The sequence below is a fragment of the Anser cygnoides genome, chromosome 3 (assembly GCF_040182565.1).
Source record: "Anser cygnoides isolate HZ-2024a breed goose chromosome 3, Taihu_goose_T2T_genome, whole genome shotgun sequence".
Taxonomy (NCBI): domain Eukaryota; kingdom Metazoa; phylum Chordata; class Aves; order Anseriformes; family Anatidae; genus Anser; species Anser cygnoides.
Window position 1 is genome coordinate 46,537,342 of NC_089875.1, and position 24,610 is coordinate 46,561,951.

Below are 24,610 nucleotides of genomic sequence, written 5' to 3' on the forward strand. Positions count from 1 at the left end.
GAGCTGCAGCACTGTTAAGCAATTGTGCTCGTTTGCAAATCAAGTCTCTTCCCTGCTCTCTGCTGCTCAGAGCACTCCCAGGTCAGGGGGAAGCTCAGTGGCTTCTCCGCAGAGGGTGTAGGGAGCTGCAGCGTGAATTTACAGCCCGGGGGCCACGTGCTGTGCCTGAGGCAGCTCCTGCAGTCAGGTGAGCTGCCCGGCACGAAGGGAACATGAAACTGGTGGCCTGGACTTGCTCTCAGGACCAGGGAGGGTTGCTGAAAGTGGCTCTGTCCCCTTGATCCCTTTTCTTTGATTGCAAGGGGAACCAACAACTGGAGGTGGTGAGTTACATCTGTGAGGATAAATCCAATGTGGGCACCAAACTTCTGGGCTGTATTTTGGGCTTGTACCTTGAAAGCCTTTGTCTGGTGCTATGTCTAGACTTCTGCTGACTTTGTATGGGTCTGTGTGTCTGCATGTCCATATTCTTTACCCTAGGTAAACGCTTGCTGGTGTTAGGACCTGGGGACTGGGCCGGCAGGGCCCCACTTCCCGCACCCCATCTCCAGATCTGCAGAAAGTCCTACGAGCTGGACAACCTCCTGCGTGGGGCAAGACGTGAGCTCCAGTTCTTCGTCTCCAACCCGGATCCAGATGGTCTGCTTTTCTGGAGGGCGCTCAGCTGGTGAGTCAGAGGCCGTGCGAGTAGGAGACGAGGAGGTGAGGGCTGCTTCCCTTCACGCCAGGGCATGAGTAGGGGCCTCCCAGCAGCTGCTGAGCTCATCAGGCTACACACCATTTGCTCCTTGGCCAACGTGATGCTAAACTCAAATGCCGAAATATTCTCAGGGCCAAATTCCCTTGTGTGCCCTGTGGTTTGCATAACGGTCTGAGAAGGGGTGCAGGCAGCTAGCTGCTGTTGCTCGCATAGTTTGCTCAGCTCACCAGCAGGGCAAGGCAAAAGGCAGAATAAATTCTAGAGCAGCATCTGAAGTCCAGTTCAGCGGGTAGCAGCTGTGTGGTGCCTGTTTTGCAGCCTATATTGCAGCAGGCAAGGGGACAGTGCAAGGTGCGATACAGAACGCAGGTACCAGAGAAAAGCCATTTTGCCCTTGCAACTTTTGCCCTTCTTTCCTTCAGTTCATCGAAGCTGACGCTGGGATTAAGAAATCAAGTCCCTGTAACCCAGGAAATTCCAAAACTGAAAGTTCTTAGAGCAAAATATTAACAGTGCTGCCCTGCATAGCCTGTACGCTTCACTGCGTAGGCCAGGGAGTAATATGCTACACTGGAAAGGAAAACAGGAATAGGGAATGCTGCATATGCACAATTTGGCAGGGTTTATGTTAATGTAGAAACTTAAACTTTTGGTATTTGCTGATATTTAAAGGTTTTATTTCTCAGCTTTAACAATAGGGATGGCAGTTTTTTCCCTGTCACACAGATGATAGATAAAGGCCAAGTTTTAGAGAGCAACTCCAGAAAAGCAAGCACAGTTCACAACAAGTTACATGCAACACTTAGTGCAAAATCCTCAAAAATATTGGAGGACCTTAGAGATGCTGGTGGATTCAGCTAGCCCTCTCATGTCACTTAACCACTTTCAGAGCTCTAATCCTGGCTGATTTAGTAGCCTTGTCATGGGATTAGGGCAAGCTTGAAGATGTCTGCTCCTCCATTTCATTTAACAGGCTGACATTCCTCAGTCTGACACTTTTTTTATCTGAGATTCCTTTAGTGACCGTTCAGCTTTATAAGGTCCCGTGTCCAGATTCGTTTTCTGCTACTGCTGGAATCGGGTAAAGTTGAGGCATTTTTAACCTCATGACATTATTTAGGAAAACAAGTATTATTACAGCTCTCCAAGTTGCAATGCCAATGTTCTGAGCACCAGAGCACCGCATGCAACACAGCAGCTGTTATATATTCAAGGGTGAAATTCCGATAATAGTATGCTATATAATTTCTGGATAAATATTTATGCTTGTGAAGGTTAAGCGACTTGGAGTGCTGTAAACTCCAGCCTTTTGGGCAGGCCACTGCAACTTAAGCCTTCTTGCAGTGACCTTCTGCTGACCTTTCTCCCAGGCTAGAGGCAGAGTGATTGCTGGAGGTAAAAACTCAAAGTGAATCCTGAGGCCTCTGCTGAGCTATAAAGCAGTGCATAAAACGCATCAGCTGTTATTTGAATGCACCTACTCATCTCAGAATCACTTCTCATCTTGCCTAAGTTTCCCTGAAACATCTGTCCATATAACTTCATTCACAAACCCCATGCGATGTTGTTTCACTATTGGTGAATGAGTGTAAAAGCCTCTTGAGGATGACAAGCACCCTATCTTGAGCTGGGTTCTTGGTGTTTTATTCATCTGATAGATGGGAGGCATGTATTTACGCTTTTAGAGTGTGCAGACAGCTGCAGTGTTGTGGTGTGGCTAACTTCAGCACTGCAACTGAAACAACAAGCAAGACTGCTACTGAAATGGTTGTAGGAGTTGGGTCCCGTTAGCCATTAGGAGCTGTAGTTCTGGGTCCTTCAGCACTCATGGAGTGAGCAAACAAACAAAAACAACAGGCAAAGCTGTAGTCACAGTGAACCCAGCATTGCTGGGATTTGCTCCAACCATTTAACCTGAGTGTGTTTTCAGAAAGCTGTGTGACCCCTCACTTGCTTCCCAAGCTCCATTCCAGAGGGATAGCAGCTATAGCCTTACTCCTTTTTCTCCATCTCGCTAGTGCTGTTATTTCATACCTAAAACCAGAGAGCAGAGCTCCATTCGGTACAGCTGATGGGTCCCTTACCCTCCTACCTGTCAACAGTGCACTGGGAATGACCCCATCGGTGCGAGACAGAAGAGCAAGCCATGATGGTGTGTCTCATTTTAATGTAAGCTGTGAGGAAGTATTTCATTTGCTGCTCTGAGGCACTGGAATGCTATTCAGACTCCTGTCTTCTACTGAGAAAACAGAAGGCAGCCTTGGCCTTTCAGAAGCGAGCCATCCTAAATCAGGGGTCTGTTGACTTAGTTCTACTTACTTGCCTAAAGGAAACACATCACCAAAACCATGTCTTGAAGTAGCTTTCCTAAGAAAGCCTGATTTATTTCTATGAGAGTCTACCATGGCTGGTAGCTGTTGTCAATTCTTGTTATTATCTTTGGAGCTAGAACATTATCAGCAGGTTTATGGCTTACTAATGCCATGTTGAGGATTGTTTATTTTATCTGGCAGTTGACATCTAAAAGAATGCCTTTAGGACAACGATATACATTTCAGCCTGAGGAACTCATTAATAATACTTTAATCCATGGGAGTCTTAGGTTTTATTTTGCTTTACTCTGCACTGGGAGATTTTTTTTCTTGATCTGTCCTCTCTGAACTTGCCGAGCACGAGTTCCAAATCCCAGAGACTGCAGAGATTCTGTCAAGTACTTCTGGTCAGGAGAGATGCACAGCATCAGCAGCAGTTTGGCATCGCCTCCTGGAAGCAGAAAAAAGCCCAAACATGCTCATTTATCTCGTTATTTTCAGTAAGTTATGCGCCAGTAATGTACTGATGTACATAGCGACCAGCACAGGCTGCCAGTGCTTTTATGAAGCAGAAGACAACATGAAGAAGGCTACTGAAAACAGGCAACTCCTTAAAATGAAGCCTATGTCTAGCAATATGATGTAGGATCATCATTTCAGTAGGACAAACACTTGTAATGTAGATTTTTTTTCCCTTAGAGCATCATCAGTTAGTCTGCATGTACCTTAAGGTCTGGACACCTCATTAAGCTTTGTCAAATGCTTGCAAATTCAGGGTCGTCTTTGTGTGACATTTGTTTGTCAACTTTGTGACAAAAAAGCAAAACAGATTTACTAAAGGTTCAGAGAATGATTAAGCAAACAAGGAAATTGCCACTTTCAACTCTTTGTCCAAACAGTGTCACCCAGGTCATGCACCAGACAAGGTTAAAACCAGGCTCGGTGCCCACACAGCTTAGCTCCTAGACTTGTTTCTTTGGCTTTCCCCTTTCACAGGATGGACGCTAGCACTAGGTGAAATTAGAAGTTCAAGCATAGTGCATAGTCTTTTAGAAACTCTGCAGAGCTATTACCTCAGTCGCTGCCAAAGCTTTGAACTGGAGACTAAAAGCACAAGGACTGATGCTTTCCGGCAGAAGAAGAACGGACCAGTGCGTGGACTGACACCAATCCAACAGTACTGCGGGAATTCCACTTGCTTTAAAATTATTTCTGCATAGAGGAGGAGCTAGAGAGGAAGGGGTGACCCAGATACAAAAAAGCTGTAGCACTGTACCATGCATATGTTCTGGAGTCTCCCTCCTTTGTGTTACGGCTTCAGGGCCCAATATTAAGGAACGTGCAAATGCATGACTGCACGCTGTAGTAATAAAGACTGAAGCTTAACTTGAGACTGTACATGAGCTGAAACACCAGTGAAGTGCAATCATTACCCTTCACTGTCGTGGTAGAGATGTGATTATTCTAAATGTATTCATAAACTGAACCTTGGAAAACAGGAGGGCTTTGCCAAATTCAGAACTCTCCCTGTACTCCCAGAGCTGTGTAGTCACACCGCTCCTGTGAACAGAGGCCCACACAGGAGGAGCGTCACTACAGGATCATCCTCTGGTTTTGCACAACAAGGGAGGGGAAAAGATTGGGAAATTAAGTCTGCGTTGTTAAACAGAAGTCAGAATACTTCCTTACCTACAGAGTCCTGGAGCAGATGCGTGAGTTTGCTGTTTCGATAGGGGACGTGAGATCGCTGCTCCGCTATTGCTCCAAGGACGTCGGCCAGGGCAGACAAGCTGCGGTTGATGAAGGACGTCTCTCTCAGTGCTGCGCCTGTCACTCCAGACATACCTAACACATTAAGAAAAAGGCAATAGTAAGAGTAAGTAAAGCTGCTTCGACTGTAATCTGTGAGAAATTCTGGTGCTGTATCACACACTTCTGACACGATGTTTTTAAACACAAATTCTGAGCCGTGACTTCCAGTCCACCCATGCCACAGGCAAGATGCGGCGGTTGTTTACTGCAGACGCTAACCCATTGTGCAGCGTTTCTGCTTGTCTGAAGGAAGGTTAAAGAAGGTTCAGTGCCTGCAGATGGTTTGAAGTACCTCATGTTGAAGTTGATCTCTCCAGCTGTACAATGCATCTTGGCTCCATATGTACTACAAACAGGGAACTGAGAAAGTAGGAACACTGTAAGGTCGGACAAGACAACACTGCTTTTGAAAACACCAGGCTGCGGTGCCTTGGGAGAGAAGACTGGTGTGTTCCACCACTTTTTATAACTGCTAACTGCCCAGCCTGTAACGCTTAGGAAGAACAAGCATGGCACTGACAGCATTATCTGCAGAAACCGAACAGTACAGCAGCCATACGTGTGAGAGGTTTACGCTCACCAAAGTCTGTAAGACGCTGTTCTTTATGGTATGATTTGTTACAGTTGGTCACACAGGAAAACGATGCCCTTTTGCCACCCACCCAGCATGGTGGTATGTGACTAACTACATTGCCCTCAAGCAACACTGCAAAGGGTGTTGTCTGCTCATCAAAGTTGCACCAGTTTACAAAGGCACTGCGAGCTCAGCTCATTGATCAGTCTGGATGAGTGTCCAGTTGAGAGTAATTTCTCCTGTCCTTAACTCTACCATTTGGGGATGAGAAACTTACTATTAGCATTTAGCATCGTATTATTCAAATTCAGCCTTTCTTCAGGATAGTGGAAGAGCTACACGTGGATCTGCAATGATTTATCACTACCCAGCGTGCAGGATCCATGCTAAGCGGAGCTGATGGTGGGGTCAGAAGGGGCTTGCAGTTTCCTTAACTGCCTTCAGTCCTGCCTCCAGGCAGAAAAAGAGGCTGTACAGAGAGAGGCCATGGATCTTGTCGTCCCTTTAGAGCAGCATTTTCCGAACTGGGAGAACAAGAGAACTGTTCAAGAGGCAAATGTGGAAAGGTACGGCGAGAGCAAAAATAGCCACAGAAGCCTGGGCAGAGAAGGCTGTAGAAATGTGACCGTGGGGCAGGATGGAGCTGGAATGGTAGAGCCTCTTGGCAGAGAGGCACAGAGCAAAACCGTTTGGAAAACCCTGCCACAGGGTGGACAATAATCTGAGATACGATGCATCTCAGACTGACTGTAGACTTGGGCCTCTGTCTACAGCAATCCCTAGACTGAAGAGGGGCTCCTAAGAGAGTAGCTATCACCGTAAAGCAGAAAACTGCAAATAGGTCAGGGGGGGTACGCATTTAAACCACTCATCTCTGTATTTGGTCAGATGAACTTCCCCACAGCATTTAGCTGCTTTCAAACTGAGCCTGAGTTTGCTAAAAAAGGATCACTTAGCTTGGAACTGGTGTAAGTGATCAGGACGGCTGTGGAACTAGCAAGCCAAAGTGCAGATGCACATCTTAAACGAGCGTGATGGCTGCTGTACTTCTGCTCACTTAGATTTGTCTACATTTAAAAACAATTACGAGTTAATAGCTGCCCTCACTTTTATCAGAGTAAGTCCGGCATCTTCAAATCTCCACCAGTGCAGCCAGTGGCAGAGGTTAGTCTACCACATGTGCTGGACCACATCTAATACTGATGAAAGTGAGCCTGCCGAGCCCCAAACCAAGTAAATGTTTGTCCTGATTGAACTGAGAGAAGAAAAACCCACACAATATTGCTCAATTACATGTTTACCAAACAATTTCCAGCACTCAGAGCAAATGAAAAAATAATGTATTATATTAGGCTTTTCTGTAGAACAAAAGTTTAACAGTGAGGAACAGCAAGAATTCTTGGCAGTAATGTAAAGGACTCTTTCATAATACTAGTTCAGTTTTCAAAACATTATTTCTGGAATGGTACATTTGGCTGCATGGCTTTTCTTGGTAAGAAAGCTTGTCCTTTAGGAAATAATCAAGTTTCTGAAATTATTGTGTGCACAGAGGAAGGGGGAGGAAGAAAAAGCTTTGAAGAAACAACAAAAGCAATATTATCTTTTCAACACTAACTTCCTTCTTCCTTCAAGACTTTCTCTACACTAAGGCAGAAAAATAGTGATATCAATTATTACAGATATTTGTAATATTTAAATAATTTCTGCACTTTAAACATTCCTGTACAAAGCCATGGTAATTTTCAGAGTAGAAAAACAGGCCTAATAAAACCAATCTGCACCAATAATGTACTTATGACAGGGGTAACTGCCCTGGGCTTATTTCGGGCTTATGCAGTCAGCTTTTCTGTTAAACTGTATCAGTGTAAAACTGGAACAATCGGGCCTCAAAACTTTGTTATTTCAGGATCTGTGTTTAAACCACCCCTGCGTGAAAGCAGGGTAGCACATATTTCTACACGAAGAGCTCAATGTAAATATTTTAATCCACGTGTGGGAGGATCCATGCCCATCATTCCTAACAGCTTTGTCAGAAACGGACGCGTTTGCTTACCGACACACTCGCTACCCGCCAGATCCACCAGCTGCAGTCTGGTTTTGACTTGCTTCGGTTTCTCAGTTGCTTCAAGCTGTGCTGGGGAAGAGGCTCTGGAAGAAGAGGTGGATCTATTCTCTCTTGCTTTTTGTGGATAGGTGCAGGAAAACTCTTTATTTAGTCTCTGATTGATTTGTTCGTCTTCCCATGAAGTACCTGGTTAATGGAAAAAACAAACGAGAGCTTCATATTGGCACTGGAAATCGAGATGGGGAAAGAAGTGGGGCATCAATGGGGGAAGTACAATATCAGGCTATCCTAACTAAAGCATTATATGAGTCAGTCAATGGCATGGGCAGGCTGAAGAGCTTTTTATATCTTATTTAAGGTTTTTCTTATCAAACAGATTATACCAGTTGGTAACAAGACTTGGTGTAGGTTGTATTGTATACAATATCCTCACAGTTTGCACTTCAACGTGGAAGACAAGGAACAGGAGTCCATTAAGGACTTTAAAGAGGCACTTTTTCATGTTTTAGACTGACTGCAAACAAAGTGTGATTTTGGATGCTTGGGAGCAGTAAGTTCTGAAATCTGTTTCTCAGCATTTGAAACATTCTCTGCCGGTGCTCTGGGGGGAAGAAAAGAAAAAAGGAAAAAGTTCATCCTGCCTCTTCTGTTCTGTCTTTTGCTTTAGTTCCCTCTGGACCTCCTTCAGCCATCATATCCCAACTGCTGCATCTTCATATCCTTCCTCTTCCTTAGCAGCAGCATCTGGCTTCCTCTGTCTGCCGGGAAGGAGGAGGAAGACAGGTTCTCTGGAAAAGCTGCTGTGACATCAGCTTAGGAAGAATGTGTGCAAAATGGCTTTCCCTAAACAGGTTTTTTTCCTTCATTGTTTTTTTTCATCTGCCCACCCTCTCTTTTGTGAGGAAAGACATATAAGGAAAAAAGGCACACCCTCTGCTATAGGTAATAGAGACAAGAGACTCTCTTGAGGACTTAAGAGTCTAGTTGCAATAGCAGAAAGTTCTCAGCTACAATACTTAAATTAAAAAAAAAAAAAAAAACACTTAAAAAGGAGACTGAACTGGGTTGTAGAGCTCTGTACCTCTCCAGCTCGGCTGTTGCTAATACCCAAGCTAGCTGTTCACTCCGTAGACTGGGCAGGGGTGTTGGTTTACACAAAATAAATGGCTTCAGGACAACCAGTGCAAAAATAAGTGTTCTCAGTCCTCTTCAGTTTGAGATGAAGAAGAAAACTAACTCCTCTCCTCAAACAGTAGATATTACTGAAACAAAATGCTAGAAGACCTTCATCAAACCTGAAAAAGTGCTTGCTTGTCAACCTGGCTTTCAGTGCAGAACTCATCAGAGACTTTTTATTTAGTGACTTAGATCTCCAGTTTTGAGATATTTGACAATTGCACCTGGATTGTAAATCAGGAATTGCTCCTTTTAAATAGACAGAATGCAGTGTCAAACTGCTGCAGAGATCCCATTTGCAGTGCTGCTTTCCTCCCCTGTGTTGCTCACCTTGCTCACCTTCATCCATGTGCTATAAGCTGAAAGCCTGAGTCTGCATTCACCTCGAACCAGAGGTGTCTATGGAGTTTTGTTGCCAGACAACACAGTGTAGGAGGGTGACAGCAATTAGAAAGGGCAAAGGGAAGCCTGGACTAGACAAGATTGCTGGTGTGCTAGTGGTGCGAACACTCAGTGTTTAGAACATCTGATTGACAAGAATCTGGAACTGGACAGAGCTAACATCTGGAACGTTAGAGCTGCAACATCTGAAGTAACTGTGTCTTTTGGCAAGGGCCATAGGTAAGCGAGGGTACTGTTTGTTCTGTTTTGCTAATATTGTCGGTTTAATTTCCGATAGCAATCTAGGGGAAAAAATGTTAAATATTTTCCACTTTCTAAAACCATATTGTTGTTGCAGAGTATGAAGGAGACGGACCACAGCACTGGAAACAGAGTCTAATTACAACATAAGCAAAAGAAAACAAAGTTAATCCCCCAAAGCCCAAGTTATTCCTAAAGCAATAAACTGGTAAATCTTGGTGTGGTAATGAAAAGTAGAAATACAGGTTTTGCCGCACTAAATAGGACAACTATGTTGTCTGTTCCTATCGTGGCCTGTTACGAACAGTTCAAGAGATTCCAAATTTAATGGACATTTTTGCAAGGCAGCAGGTAGAAAATAGTTTTCTCACCACCAGCTTATGCTGATCCCTAAAACACACGGTTAGCTTCACCTCAGACTTTGCATGAATAATGCTAAGTTTGCATGAGTAATATGATACATGATACAAAGTGATTTAACCACTCTATTTGAGCATCTATCTTACTGATACTATTTATTTAATTAGTTGTTTCATGCTATAAAGCTTCAAGAACTCTGTAAGTCAAGAGATGTGAAGTGAAAAGTTTCTATGAAAGCCTCTAAGAAAACCATTAGCATTGAGAAATCAAACTGGTCAGTTATTTAAGAAGGTATTTAGAAGTTAAAGAACTGAGGGAATATATTAAGCATTGGAAAAAGGAAGAAAGACCGCTATGAAAATCTCAAAGTCCACAGGCTGTTTTTCAAAAAGAACTGTCTCACAAAGTATTTTAGTAACATCCTACTTACCCAAGCTATCCCCAGAGACAATTGTGGTTATGGTCAACGTAACAACCAGATGAGAACGAGAGGAATGAGCATGCACTAGCGTTGGGTGCCTGACTCGTAGCTGTAGGCCTCTGATAACCAGATGCAAAAATTCAGATGCATTTTCAACAGTCCTAGGAAGTTAAGAAACAAGCACAAGGTTGAACTGATTCACAGTAAAAATGACACGAGAAAGCTGGCAACTCAGATTGGAACTTGAGCGTTTCCACTTCTTGCTCTTCTAACTCCTTGTACTCTTCTTAATTCTACCCCAGAACTAATCTCGGTTTTGAGCTGCACAAGCAGCTGTGGTATAGACCTTTTTCATTGGGAGTTATATAGTCGAAGATGAAAATTCAAGACAAAAGCTGTGATGTAGAATGAAAGTGCTGAGCAAGCGGGCTGCCAGCTTTGCAGGTCTTTAGATACAGTATCTCAGCAACAGGAGCGACTACTCCTTCATACTTTGGAAAAAAAAAAAGACAGATTTAGACATTCTTGGCGTCTCTGGTCTTAGAGATGTGGAGTTGTCCAGTTTATGTTAAGGTAGCTCTTGATTTTTCGGAGGTACAGAATTAAGGCAAAAAAACAGGAATTTTAATGGACCTTTAGAAACCGCAGTTCACATTTGGAATTAAATCCAGAATCCTTAGGAAAAGTTGAGTTCCACTGTCCAATGGGCAGGGACTCCAGCACAGTGTCAGAATAGACAGGCATCAGTTTTTGTAGACCATTTTATCTTATCCATTTTATCTTTATCCATTTTATTTTCCAGCTGAAATACTGCAAATATGGCCAATTGTAGGGAAGAAAACCTGACGCAGAGGGTTAAATCAAATGATTAGGCAAAGTAAAAAAGACACTATGATTTTCCCCAGGTTTGCAGTGTTAAAAACAAATGAGGCAAGATTGCCTACCTGCTCCTTTCGCTGCACTACTTTCTTCAATAATCACTCAAATTGCATCATATAAACATTAGTATCTAGATGGGGATATAAATTATTAAGACTGCATAGCACAGCCTGGCTACTGAATACTTTGAAACACGCCAGAACCCTCAGTAACTCTCCTAACAGGCTGCTCACTACAGACCTGGTTCCACATCGCTGCAATCAGCAAAAACGAGCGTGTGATAAAAGGCAAGGCCTTCTTGCCTTAGATTTGGCTGTGAAAGTCACACCGGGCACAAATATACTTTGTGATATGAAGAGCACTACTTGAAGAGTTCAAAGTAAAAAAAGAACTATATTCAGATAAAACAATTTGCTCTAAAAATAAAGCATCTGAAGAAGAGAAGAACACTTAGCTACACCATACCTACACACGCTTAAGCAGTTCCCTCGGTAAACCAGCAACACTGAACTATGGCTGCAGGAGCTAAATGACCACAACAGACTTCAGCCTAGCAATCCTACGCCCCGAGTGCTGGCATCCTGTGCACTAGCTCTGCCCCTGTGCCCGTGATGTCTCCCTGGTTCAGCTGAGCAGGCAGCAGCAGGGAAGCTGTGGCTCTAGTTCCTACTGTCAGAGAGGGCAGAGCCTCACGCTGGGGAATCTGACTGGTGCCTCAAGTCCGAGGTGACAGGTCCTGCCTTCCTGAGTTCTGAGCTGCGTCCTCCAGTGAATGATCAGCCAGGACTGGATGCCCGCAGAGGTGAGCAGCCTTCGCGAGGACGCAGCAACAGGCAGTCGGCTTCTGCAAGCTGCTGTCGCTGTGCACGGGCAAACGGTCAGTGCTGCAAGCTGCTGTGCTCCGAACAGTTTGCAGAAGATAAGCCTCGGGGCATGCAGTCAGTGCTGGTCACCTACTAGGAAAATGCAACTGACTTTGGAGCTGAGCAGCGTCCCCAGCCCAGTGCTGCGTGCTTGTCACAGCAGCTCCTCAGCAGGAGCGATGGTAAGAGCCTCTGCTACTTTATCAAGCTCTGCGTACCCCGTGTTCCCGAACCAGACTCTACAAAGAGAAGCCCTGTTGTGGTTAGGTTAAAAATTTGATGCTGAATGCTCTCCAAAGTCAACCAAGTCATAAAAGAAGAAAGAGACTGAGGTTTTTGTCATTCGGTAGGATGTCCGTGTTAACAGGAAAGAGACTACTGTACTTTAATGGACATATGGAGAAGCCAGCGACACCCAGCAGGCCACTATATTCTAGATGAAATATTATCACAAATGAGGATGTGTTTTTATTCAAAGCACCATCCGTTTACTTTAGATTTCAGGCAGCTGGGTGGCTTCATTCAATGGTTCCCTTACTTTGTTTGGATTTGCCATTTCTTATTAACGTTTCTGTGTAATTATTAATATAACTTGTTTATCAATTGGACTTTTTGCTGCTTGCATTGTAATTGAGATACGAGTCCATATACTTATTTATATATGCATTAGAATTGAGTATTTACCAAGTGATTGAGATGTGTTCTTAAGAGAACATCATCTTAAGCTTATCTCAAGGCTCCAGGTTCTTTAACCATAAATTAAAATTTGGAGAAATAAACATTGCAGCCATTTTATGAAATAGAAGATGAAATGAAACCTTATTGCTGATTCTAGTTCCTATCTCTGTGGCACAAATCCAGCGATACCTCTCCCTACTCCAAAGCTTAGGAAAAGAGATGGGTCACCTGCTGACTATACAAAGCTCCCTTGGGAAAGGGGGTAGGCTTCTTTCAGGAATGAGTCCAGGACAGCATCTTGAAATACCATAATTAAAAATTATTTGGAGTTTCTGGCAAAGCAAGAAAAAGTATTCACCTTCCATCATACCCACGCTATGTGCACCCATTTTCATTTCCCAAGTCATACAGTTCCTTTCTGCTCTAGTCAAATGTGCAAGGCTAGCTCCTCCAAGAAGGATTCAGCACACACAGGTTAGGCTCCGCACCAATCACTTCTGCAGGAGTTTTTCGTTTTCTTTTCATGTTAACAGAAACGAGACTACTCTGTACTTTAATGGACATTTGGAGAAGCCAGTGAGAGTGTATTTTTATCAAGGCTTTATGACAGTATCATGAACCCAGTGAACAAACAACAACTACTCTGCTTATGTGGCATAAGTCCCACAAGATAAAAATACTGCCCTCAGTTATTTCTACTGAACATGCATTTTGTTTTAACTCAGAGGCAGGGAAAATGCTTCTCATATCTGACTTCCAGTTCCTCCTGGAAAAGTAGGGATTAGACTGTGACAAGGATTATGATAGAGAGGTACAGAAAAAAATCTTGTTTCTCCCAGAAATGTAAAATGCTGCAAAACTGTGCTTAACGTTTCAATAAGGCAAGATGCTTCTTTTTATAAATTTATCTGCCCAAAAAACAGAACATTTTTTTTTAAAAGTTGCTACACCTCTGTGTCGTGCACAAGCAGAAATGTTCCTTTGTGGAATCTGTTCATGTTCTGGGCGCTCACAGGTAGCTTAATTCTACTGGGTAGCATCTCCTCTCTGGTGCCACAAGCGCTGCTTGTCAACACTTGTTTTTATTAAAGATGATTTAATAACAGCATAAACAACACACCTGTTGCTGAAATAAAGCATCTGAAACAGACTTACTCTTGTTAATATATGAATTGTTATCAACATGGTATTTTCATCATCTATTTAGTTAAGGTGTTTTATATATAACAAGAATTATATATTTCCCTTGTATACTACACATACGTAACATCAAGAGCCATTCCTACATGCACTAGGACAAGCTTTTGTAATGCTTAGGACATACAGGGAAACAATACAACAAGTAGAGCTGTAGTCTTAATTACTTTAGGTCTCCCTTCAATGCCACAACGCATAAATAAGAATCAATCTTACCATATGCCTGCATGCTGGGAAGGGTCAAATGCCAGCATATCAATTCCCACTTTAATGCCTCCAGTTATGAAAACGGAATACTAAACAGTGCAAGATGGGTATTTATATTAAAAGATGACTTTAAATGATCTTTCTGAAGTATTTTTTAAAGCCAATTTGTGTAGGGAAAGCTAACTTTACAGCTGCTTTAAAACCTAAAAAAGAAAAGTACACCCATTTCTACTATAATCTGTAAAATTTATCATTAATAAGACCAAAGGGAAAGTGCTTTGTGACTGGGGAATTCCCTCTTTTCCTACAGCTGACAAGACACCCTAGATTCAGCAGCAATGAAATATACAGCTGTCTTCAGATATTCTGAGCGTAAAGTACCCGACGCAGAAGTGTGACCAAAACTCATTGTACTGTTAATACCGAAAGAATTTTGACATTTGCAGTCTCATAGACAGCGAGAGCCATCCAGTTTTTCATTTTCCATATGGTAAGAACTCATTGTTTAGAAGCAATCCCTGACATTTAAAACGGAATTTATGACAGCTGTGCATCACACTGGATCATGATCAGATGATAAAGATCAAGTTGTGCACTCACTCATATGTAAGCAATGGAACGTTGCTCTTTCCTTCTCTGGTTGTGACAACATCACGTTTGACGCCAAATACTTTTCCACAACTGTCTTTGGCCAGAAGATCAAAAATTTCATTATTATACACTTCTACAACAGAAACCTCAACCCAGTAACTTCCTGGTGGCTTTTCTGAAATAAGCCTGGAGAGTAAAAATAGAAAAAAAAAAACAAATGAAGAAAGCTGAAGTCAAACCTCAAGTGGACAATCTGTATATAAAGAACTATTCTTTAATTGTAATCTAATTAACAATCTGATAAAAGTGCTTATTAAATATCCACAGTCATGACTTTGCCTCACCCACATGCTAATGTTCAGCTGAAAAATCAGAATATACAGTTAAATTATACATGAAGCACTAAGTAAACATTCATTTTCCAAACAGCTGTGCCAGCTTAAATTGTTTTTCTCTACTAACCCCACACTCTCCTCTAAATTTTTCATACCATTGCTCTGCTGGAGGTTACTGCATTCAGAGCTCAAGGTATGATAAACTCTGCCAGAGTGCAGGCAATGAGCAGAGAGCGATGCTAAACTGCCCAGCTAGATCTGTAATGGGTTATCTGTCCACAAGCTCAGAAAATTCATAAATTAATTAGGGGATTTTTTATTCAGGAGAGTATTTACAGTTAGATACAATTATTCTGGTGCAAAGTTGGCTCTTTCGATTTCACTCTTCTCCAAAAGAAATAGGCTTAGATGAAAAAAACTCTAATGACTCTTCTATTATAACATAGCAGCCCATCAGTTCAAATCACACACTAGGTTCAACTGAAAAATCTAGTTTTCTAGAGAAAACAGATAGTGGTTAAAAATTCCACTACCATTCTTGGGGACTGGGTTCTATCCTGGATCCTTTTCATCTATTCCAACTGTCAATTTTCACAAAACTTCTAAAAACTTAATTATCATTTGGACTTGTACAACTATGGTTGAAACGTATTCAAAAGTTAAAGAAGCCTGAAAGACAGATGGGCAGATGTACACAGTAAAATTGCATAATTGCATAGCCTTATTTTCTTAGAAAAACAGACTAAGCTAGAGACTAGAAATCTATCGGATCTCAAATATGGATTGGCAGTCAGAGATGCTATAAATATTAACAGTTGTGAAACTGGTATCTGTAAAAATAAATACATTGCAAACATTATTTCATCCTTTCTATAAAGTTTAAGGTGAAAAGTCTGTAAGCAAGCCTTTACTGATATTACCAGGTTAGTGTTACCTGAACACTTCTTGGGTAGCTCGAGGAATAATTCCAAGTTCTGATTCATCTTCCAAGGCAAATGCAAAGTTCTCTTCTAACTGTGGTCCCAACATCGTATATGTCTTTCCACTCCCAGTCTGCCCATAAGCCATAATACACACATTGTACCTGAAAATCAAAAGGGCCTTCATTTATTTTACCATTACCAAATGTGTGTGTAAACTACCAAGTTAAAACCCAAACAAATTGGGAACACTAACTGAAATAAATATAATAAATATACTGCCCCTGCAGCTTTCTTTCTGGCTATCTAAAAATATGACGGAAATTAAAGTACTGCTTGTAACATCTCCTAAACGTGTTTTTATTTTTTTAAGCACATTTGAAGGGCAAGGAACTGACAAAAGCAGGGATGCTTAGCTTGGAATGATCGATGATGTTAGACCTCCTGTCTGCCCAACTTCCAGTTCATGCACTACTCAGCTTCTTGTTTATCAGCTCCTGAACTGCTGCGGTTTACAGTACAGTGTTTTAAAGTAAACCATCACTGGGTTTGATTTGTCTTACGGTGCTGCGCTGCAAACCGCAGCACTAATGTCTTAACAGCTGGGAACAGTAAACTCTTCAGCTCTCACAGTTGTTTCAGGAAGGCTCTTCGGTCAGAACCCTCAGCCACTGGAAAAGATCAGACAGCCCTAACAGTAAGAGGCACAAATTTTAAACCAAAGGCATGAGATCAATAAAAGGATGAACACGACTACTCTGCAATAACGGTGGGAGGAACTGCTCTGACATGGACTTGTAGAAGGTGAAAATGTGCAATGTCACTGCAGAGGTACAGGCACCTGTGAAATACAATTCATCATCTTCTGAAGTAGACATGTGAACTCTGATTTTTTTTTTTTTCTGTACTGGAAAAAAATGAATATACACATATACATATATAAATTTCAGAGCCTTGAGCTCAGGTGTAGAGGGCTGTGACAGTGGCATCTGAATTCAGATGTACGAGTCCTATCCCCAAGGGTGTTTCTGAGGTAATTGGATCAAACATCACAGGCAAAACAAGTGGGCAGGTATGCTGTGTCCAGCCACAGTACTACTTCGTAGTGAGGATCAAGGCTGCCCTGTGCAGCTGAGGATTAGTCCCTGCTTGGCTGTGTCTACTCTGCAGCAGCTGCCAGCACCTTGGTGTTGAACACAGACCTGTGCCAGCAAAAACTCTTGGAAGACGTGCAGTTATGCTGACAGGACTGCTCCTTCACTGGTCTACCTTTCTAGCTTGTTTGTTCGGAGACACAGCATTAGCAGGCTCTCCATGCGCTAGGAGTGCTCTGCAGCATGCTGACATTTCTGCCCAACTAGAGTTGCAAAAATGGGCTTGCTCCTTGTTTGGCAGGAGGTAAAATTTTACTGCTTAAGTTCTAGCTTCACTATGGGCAGACCTGAACAGCTGCTTTTGGTTATCTGACGCTTCTCCTCTTATCAAAAATGTTGTTTCAAGCACATGCCAACAAATTTCAATGAACATCTCATCTAATTGTGTTAAATTTATGGTTTTAGGTCATCAAATACTTATATTGCCACTGCAGAGAAATATGTTTGCAGGTTTTTTTTTGTTTGTTTGTTTGTTTTGTATATTAAATATGCCTAGAAGCAATTCTTTTTGGTGGATTACTAAGAAAGCTTTCTTTCGTTAGAAAGAAATGTGGGCAACACAGCAAATACCTGCATACCCCTTCTGGGGAGCAAAGCCAAAGTTGCAGGCAGTGAACCCATGATAACATCTCCCCACATCTTCAGGAAGCAGAGTATAAACTAGAAGTCTAATCATAGGTATGGTGAGGTAAAGGAGAGAACTGTAATTGAAAATCAAGAGCAGTATAGCAAAATAAAATGTGCTAGAAATTAGAGTTGTAAATCTGAAACAAGGGATTTCCCTAAGTATTGACTGTTGACATAACTCCGATTGCATTTATATCACTGGAAAAGCTTCCAGTAATTTTGGTAGTCTCCAGCTACGCTAACAACAAGCGATTTTCAAAGTGCACCCCCCCCCCCCCCCGCATAGCACACTGGCTGGCCAAGTCATAGTTTCCTGAGACTTCCAGTCCCTCTTCAAATTCAAAAAGAGATCTTTGAAACTAAAAAGGGAGCCAGAAGGTTGCAAGTAGTTGTATTCCTTAGGAAAAACAGAATGGAAGGCTTTTCAGAAGTCTCTGAGCTTTCATACTTTCATATAGTCCAGTATTTAAATTTCCCTTAATCGCTTTTTGTTAGAAAGTACACGTGTTGGCCAAAATAGTTCTGACAATATACAGATGATATGATCAAAACAGGCATGGTACTTGTAACCTTGAAGAAAAAGATGCAAATGAGGAATAAAGCCATTGATAACCTCTCCACCAAATCCAAAAGAGTATTTCAGCAAGCCCAAATGAACTTTCACTTGGGTGATTCAACAAAAGGACAAGCAGCAGCAGAAGACTGATTGACATTTATCTAGTCTACTTTGCTGATGTTCTGCTTTCGGCATAGCGGTTTCAAATAGAGCACGAAGCCACTTGTATCATCAGGCTTCTAATTCGAAAATTTCAGATTATGATTCACCTATGTGCCAACATTTCTCTTTTTCCACTCTACTTTGTTAGTTATATTATTGTTTAAAAAAACATCTTATTGTCAAATTAGAATATCAATACCGTCATAATATTCCACTCCGGAGAAGAGTGGGGCTGTTCACTATAGGGAACTTAGCACTAGGAGGAAAATTACCACTATTAAAGGAAATCAAGAGTATAAATGTATTATTCCATAAAATAAATAAATAAGGTTGATTTTTCAATGTTGTAAAGAAAGCAAATATTTTCTTAGTCCCTTGCTGGACCTGTATTGCTAACTGTAAACTTTGAAGCCTGCTGACCTTCATTTGTTTTGCGTATGGAACAATCTTTTCTCCATGTGTATTTATACTGAAAAATGAATTGATTAATTAAAAAAGAAAAATAAAGAAAAACAGTGGAACGCTCCTTTCTACTTAAGCTTTAGGTTGTTACAGATCACTTTGGAGACCAGACTAAAACATTCAGGAGCAGCAAAGAAGTTCAAGGTTCAGACTAAGTACGTCTGTTTCACATTTACGATGGGAAGGCTGCTCAGAAACGTGGCTCATATGCACAGCCTCTCCTTCCCTGAAAATCTGCTTCTGTTTAAATGACACTTCTGGAAGAACAAGACAGCTCTTTTGTTTTCAATAACAGAACATTTCCTAAATGAATATAAAAATCCTAACTTTTAGGGCAGGATTCTTTCAGTGTGCCAGTTAGAAAGTAGGCAGTCCAGCAGATCAAGGTACAGATCGGGTATGTCCGAATACACATAGGCAACATATTGAGCCAAAGCAAACTTAATTTCACTGCAAAAGGAAAGGTTAGAGAAAAAAACAGTGGTTATAAGGACTTCTGCAAAATCCTTCAACCTCGTGGTCCCTAGATTGCTCAACTGCAGAAACTGTGGTTACTTATCCTTGGTAAAACAGGACAGTGCCTTATGGGCCATATAGGACTCCCCTTACCCCAGACAGCCCTTAAGGGCCCTGCTGTGGCATGTGTAAAGGGTTACCAGGGGTTTCCCAATATCCACAGTATCCTGATAGGCATCTGCTAGGCTGCTTTTAAATATCAGCAAGAAAAGGAGACTTGGAAACTCCAACGTGCAGGCTGCCAGGAGCAAGGATTGCCACTGTTCAGCTGTGCCACTGTGGATGGAAAGGGGCTGGCTGCCTTTCCCTCCTCAGGGAGCAGAAGGTCCATGACAGGTCTACAACAAACACCTATAGGTGAGCAGTATCAGAGCAGGGGTGAGAAGAGAGAGAAAGAAAGGTTAGAAAGGAAGCTTTGCTTAAATCTTAGTTCAAACCTCAAGGCTTATAATAACAGGCACTTCAATGCTTCTTTGCGAGAATAGCTTGAGTTTGCTCTGGTATAAATGAAAAAAAAGTCACACTTAATGAACTTCAATGCCTAAAAGTAATTACACATATTTGCTGGTGTTTGTAGCTGATCACTTCTGTATTCGAACCAGAATTCTGCTTTAACCCCAATGCCCGAAGGGTGTTAGAACTACAGCTGAGGATGCTCAATTTTGGTTCAACCAAGAATTGATTATACAACCTCCCATGGCTTGTGCTATGTAAAACAACGGAACAGATGATCACAGAGTGTCCCAGCAGGCATTTTATATATAAATGCACTGCTGGAAAAGATGTATATAAAAGATGTATATATTATATTGTGTATGCAACTGAAAAACATTTATAGAACATAATCTACCAAAACACAGCAAAGAAAAAAAGATAGCATCTTCCATCAGAAGCACTTTTCTTCCAAATTTGTCTGCTGTGCTAAACTTTGGAAAGTGTTTTCAATGCTTATATGAGGAAACAACATTCACTCAGTGTTCAGCAGGAAAAAAACAACACAGGAAAATGGAACTGCAAAGTCACAGAACTTGACTGGACAGCCACTACTAAGTAATTCTTTTTCACTGATGGATTTCAGCAGACAATGATCCTTTAGCTTTCTTACCCCCACCTTTTAACTTACCCGTCCAGGAGAGATGTTAGCAAAGGGGCCACGTCTGCAAATACTGTGTCTTGAGACTCAAAAGCACTGTAAACTCTGAGGAGCAAAGTGCAATGATTAACTGAAGAAAAAAATATAAGTATGTTGTCATAATACAGGATAACAGACTAGGGAAAATGTAGGCCTATGATATAAAACTTGTGACCTGCTGACATTTCTATGGCAGCATTTACAGATTGGGTTTTCAAAGACTTATTTAGCTGGGCAATATGAAGCTGGCATACAAACACTGCTTACTGCTGCTCTAAACCTGACTTCCTATGCCAGGAAATTAAAAGGTAATGCGGAAGAGCTGAGCTGCCATGGGAGTCACCACTTTGTTCAGCAGAGGGAAAAAAAGCGGTGCATTGACAAGTCCCAAAGGTCGTGTAGGAATGCCTGACATGCCTCTGGTCCATTACAGAAAACAACCTTGGAGCGGGAGAGGCGCCAGGATTCACCAAAGAAGTTTTTTTTTTTTTTTTTTGTGACGCAGCCCAGAGGACTGGAAAGGAGAATTTCAGTGTTCTCTCCTGCTTTTTTTGGAGTGTCTGCTGCCTGCACTGGAGGGAATGATTTACAGGTGTACACTTGTGGTGCTCTGAGCTAGTTTTAATCCTTTTGTCAGCCTCTCTGGCAGACGGAGTCTTTTCCAGGCAGTACAGATCCATCTTTCTCCCACATACCAGACTATGAGATATTCCTGCTGCCCGTGTTTCCTTTGTGTCACACTAAGAAAGCAAGTGGTCAAGTTGTGCTCCTCCTTTAGATGTGAAAGAAGACGTACAGAGGCTGCAAATCTGCTATGGGACTTGTCTCAGAAAAGTCAGTAGAAGAGCAGAAATCGGAGGCTCCTGAGGTCAAGTTTATCATTGAAACCACCTTTGCGGGCAGCACCATCTTCAAGTATTTCCATCCTCGCCCCTGCTGAACTACCTTTTCTGAGATAAACATTTCTCACCGTGATAACCAGTGGGATGACTTTCTTTTATGTCATGATGTGGATTTCAGACTAATTTTTAAAGTGAATGAAAGACAATTTAACTGACTTATTCCAGCTGTTAGAAAAGAGCAATGACAGTATAATGCTTGGGCCAAAATAATGTCTAACACAATTACGTACATGTTTTCAAAATCAAGAAAAAATAAGGTAACAGAGGACTGTACAAGGAATTTTTTCCTCCAACCCTTTCAAATATAACTTCATACAACATAAAGCCAAGACCTGAAAATAAGAAATCATCAAAGGCAGGAAATTCTGATAACAAAACATGAGTATCCTAACGCATTCATTGTTTCTCTAGCACATCAAAAAGTAACTTCCCCAAGACTAAGGCCTGTAACAAGTGCTGTTTATAGAAGATGGACAGAATCTGAAACACGAATACCATAACCACCACTTAACAATCTGAGGTATGAATCTTTACCTTTGGAAGAAAGCTTCCTTTTTTATCATCTTTCTGTTGTGAATCTTTTTTGGTTGGTTGGTTGGTTGGTTTGGTTTGGTTTAGTTTGATTAGCTCTCTTTTCCAATAAGTGGCATGTATTTTCTATAGGCGATAGTAAAATGACTAACTGGAAACAGGAATTTTGGTAGCAGCAAAGATTACAAAATGTAGTTACTTCCCTGTGTATATAGTATACTAGTACACTTCGCTAATACATGATACTAAGAGCTTAACTTAAGGAAGAACACAGTTTGTTTTTAAGCATTTACTCAAGTCTCCTTGTATGTTTGACCAGGATCTGGCCACTACAGTCTGGAGCCTGCACAAACATAGATTTCATTTTCACGTTCTCCATAAATAAGACTGTACAGAGGGATCACTGATAAACAGATATAGAATTAGACCTAAACCACTTAGTTCAGCATTTTGTTTCTGACAATGGCCAGAGGAAGAAACGAGAAACACCATGGTGGCTGGAGACAGAATAATTAATCTCTGTCTCATCCTAATCCTTAATAGCTGTAAACTGCCCTCAAAGCTGAAATATGAGTTGAATCTCTGCTGAAAAAAAAAAAAAAACTAAAAAAAAAAACTATTAGCATTAGCATTCAAGGGTTTTTTTTGCATCTTGCTGAATTCTTGGCCTGGCATAACATCCTGTGGCAACGCGTTCCACAGTCTAATTGTAAGTTGTATGAAAATGTACTCTCTTTAATCAGGAAATGAGCACTTTTCTGGCTTGACAGACAAATACTGCTTGTCTTGCCATTCCGCTGACATGCTGTCATACTAAACTGAGAAACCAACAAATATGCAGAGATGTGGCACAGTTCTTACTGGGACGACACAAGCGCTGAATACTCCATCCTTGCTTTGCATGCATACATGCACATGCTTAAAATAAGTTATACACATCAAATCTTCCAGGTCAATATAAGAGCAAAAATTTTTCCAAACTCTTTTCTCTGCTTCCTTTATCATCTAAAATCAGTGAAACATTCATTAGCACTAACTCCTGAATTTTAACCCACTAGGGCTCTAATTCACATTGAAACGATATTTTTTTCTTAACACATCAAAACATCTCCCTCAGAGATATTACACTAAAAAACAAAACAACAACAAAAACAACCACCAAATTTAAAACGTATTTAGGGGATAAGAACATTTAAAAATTCTTCAGTTGCTCTTGAGGGCTTTTGTTGTCTACTAAAGCAAACATTGCAACCAACCAACCATGTTTTGTGGTCTTGTTTGCACTGCAAAGCAGTATGGCCATAGCGAACTATGCCAGGCTCAGGTACTGGTAGCAGTTCAGAGGAAAGGCATGGGGCTCCATGTTACAATAGCTACTCCAAATATTTACTCAACTTCCTAAAGGCGTTTTAGTGCCACTACTTTAGCTGCTGTGCTTCAAATACTACCAGGACCCAAATGAAGTAGTTTAAATTTGGCTTGAACTAGTTTATGCTACACTGTAATCACAGCACTGGCTAAAGCAGGGACACACAATTAGCTATCCAAGACCATGAAAGATATAGCAAATCCAGAGAATCTGTTCCTATAAGCTCAGTTATTTTTACCAGAATGATGACAGATTTGTCCCTGTGTACTGATTATTGTTAATTTCACCTTGAAAATTTTGAGCTTCTTTTTATTTTGCTAACTGATTCACCAATAAAATTATAAAAGCATAACATGCTGAAAGCTGGAATTTTCTTCCTGAGCTGAAATCAAATATTTTGACATTTATTAGTTCCATAAAACATTGCTAAAAAAATAAACATTTTTGAGTTCATAAGAACCATATGCTCTTCTGTTTATAAAAAAGAGCTGTGCTGGGACACTGAAAAAACATTCCCCAAGAACTGCATTCTTTGGGGGATTTACATTTTTTAACCCTTTTCCTGATTATCAGGATCTACACCACATGTCCAGAGTCACAGCAGCTTTGGCATCCTGTCTCAATACCATTGTTGCTCTGGAGCTGAATTCCAGCATTATTCTGCATTTATTTCAGCTGGTATGGCTGTGTTAGGTATAGCTAGAGGGTGAAAGGAATTACTTCAAGTAGCTTAGCAAACATGCGAGAGAGATCGCACACCTTGAGAGATCACATATGCCCTGTATCAAGGGAGTCCTGTAACCTATGAGGTGAGTAAAGGTTCCCCAAGATTTGCATTATCTCAGGAATTTTCAGTCATTTGGCGGCCTACACAATAGCAGTCCCCAGTCTTCATGAGCAGAAAAAGGCAGCATCTTAGAAAGACACCTCAAAGAAAGGGTGAATAACTGACAATGTTTAACCAACCAACAGCATTTTGGGCTGAAAGAGGCTCAGGACTTAAGTTTAGACCGGGACAAATAATTCAAGTTGGATAAATTTGACTTTAAATCAAGTTTGCCTTCAGCAAGGAAGCACGGGATTGTGCTCAAATGTCTTGTTTCCAGAGGGTTTTGAAGCGTGGTTCAGGGGAGAAGACATACTGTTTGAGTTATTGCAACATACAGACATAGCTCAGTAAAGCAAAATTTCCATTTGAAAAAAAGGCATGGGGTAAAATTTTGTATTTTTTGGTTTACAGAGATCTTGTATTAATTTAACTCTTCATTCCTGTTTTCAGAGGTTCAGGTTAGCTCCATTCTGAAAGAACCTGAGGCACCTTTCAGCCTGACTCCCTGCAGTTTCTGTTTTGTGGGCTGAATCCCCAGTGTGTAGTAAGGCACAAACACCAACGAAAACCCTTATCGCAGCTGGTGTATTCAAAATCTCTCGCACCTGTACAGGTTCTTTGGCATCTAACAGGGAAAG

The 24,610-nt window shown here is 41.4% G+C and overlaps 1 protein-coding gene across 6 annotated transcripts in view; it reads right to left on the minus strand.

The window, feature by feature from the left end:
• Positions 1 to 658: 658 nt before the first annotated feature.
• Positions 659 to 24,610, minus strand: part of KIF25 (kinesin family member 25) — a 43,674-nt gene continuing 19,722 nt past the window's right edge. For all 6 annotated transcript variants that reach the window (XM_048045889.2, XM_048045892.2, XM_048045891.2 and 3 more), the window contains 7 exons: positions 20,333 to 20,407; positions 15,747 to 15,896; positions 14,487 to 14,663; positions 10,072 to 10,223; positions 7,452 to 7,649; positions 4,702 to 4,857; positions 659 to 3,463 (listed from right to left, as the gene is read on the minus strand). In XM_048045889.2, coding sequence (XP_047901846.2) covers positions 3,306 to 3,463; positions 4,702 to 4,857; positions 7,452 to 7,649; positions 10,072 to 10,223; positions 14,487 to 14,663; positions 15,747 to 15,896; positions 20,333 to 20,407 — 1,066 coding nt within the window. In that variant the 3' untranslated portion in view covers positions 659 to 3,305. The remainder of the gene's footprint in view (positions 3,464 to 4,701; positions 4,858 to 7,451; positions 7,650 to 10,071; positions 10,224 to 14,486; positions 14,664 to 15,746; positions 15,897 to 20,332; positions 20,408 to 24,610) is intronic.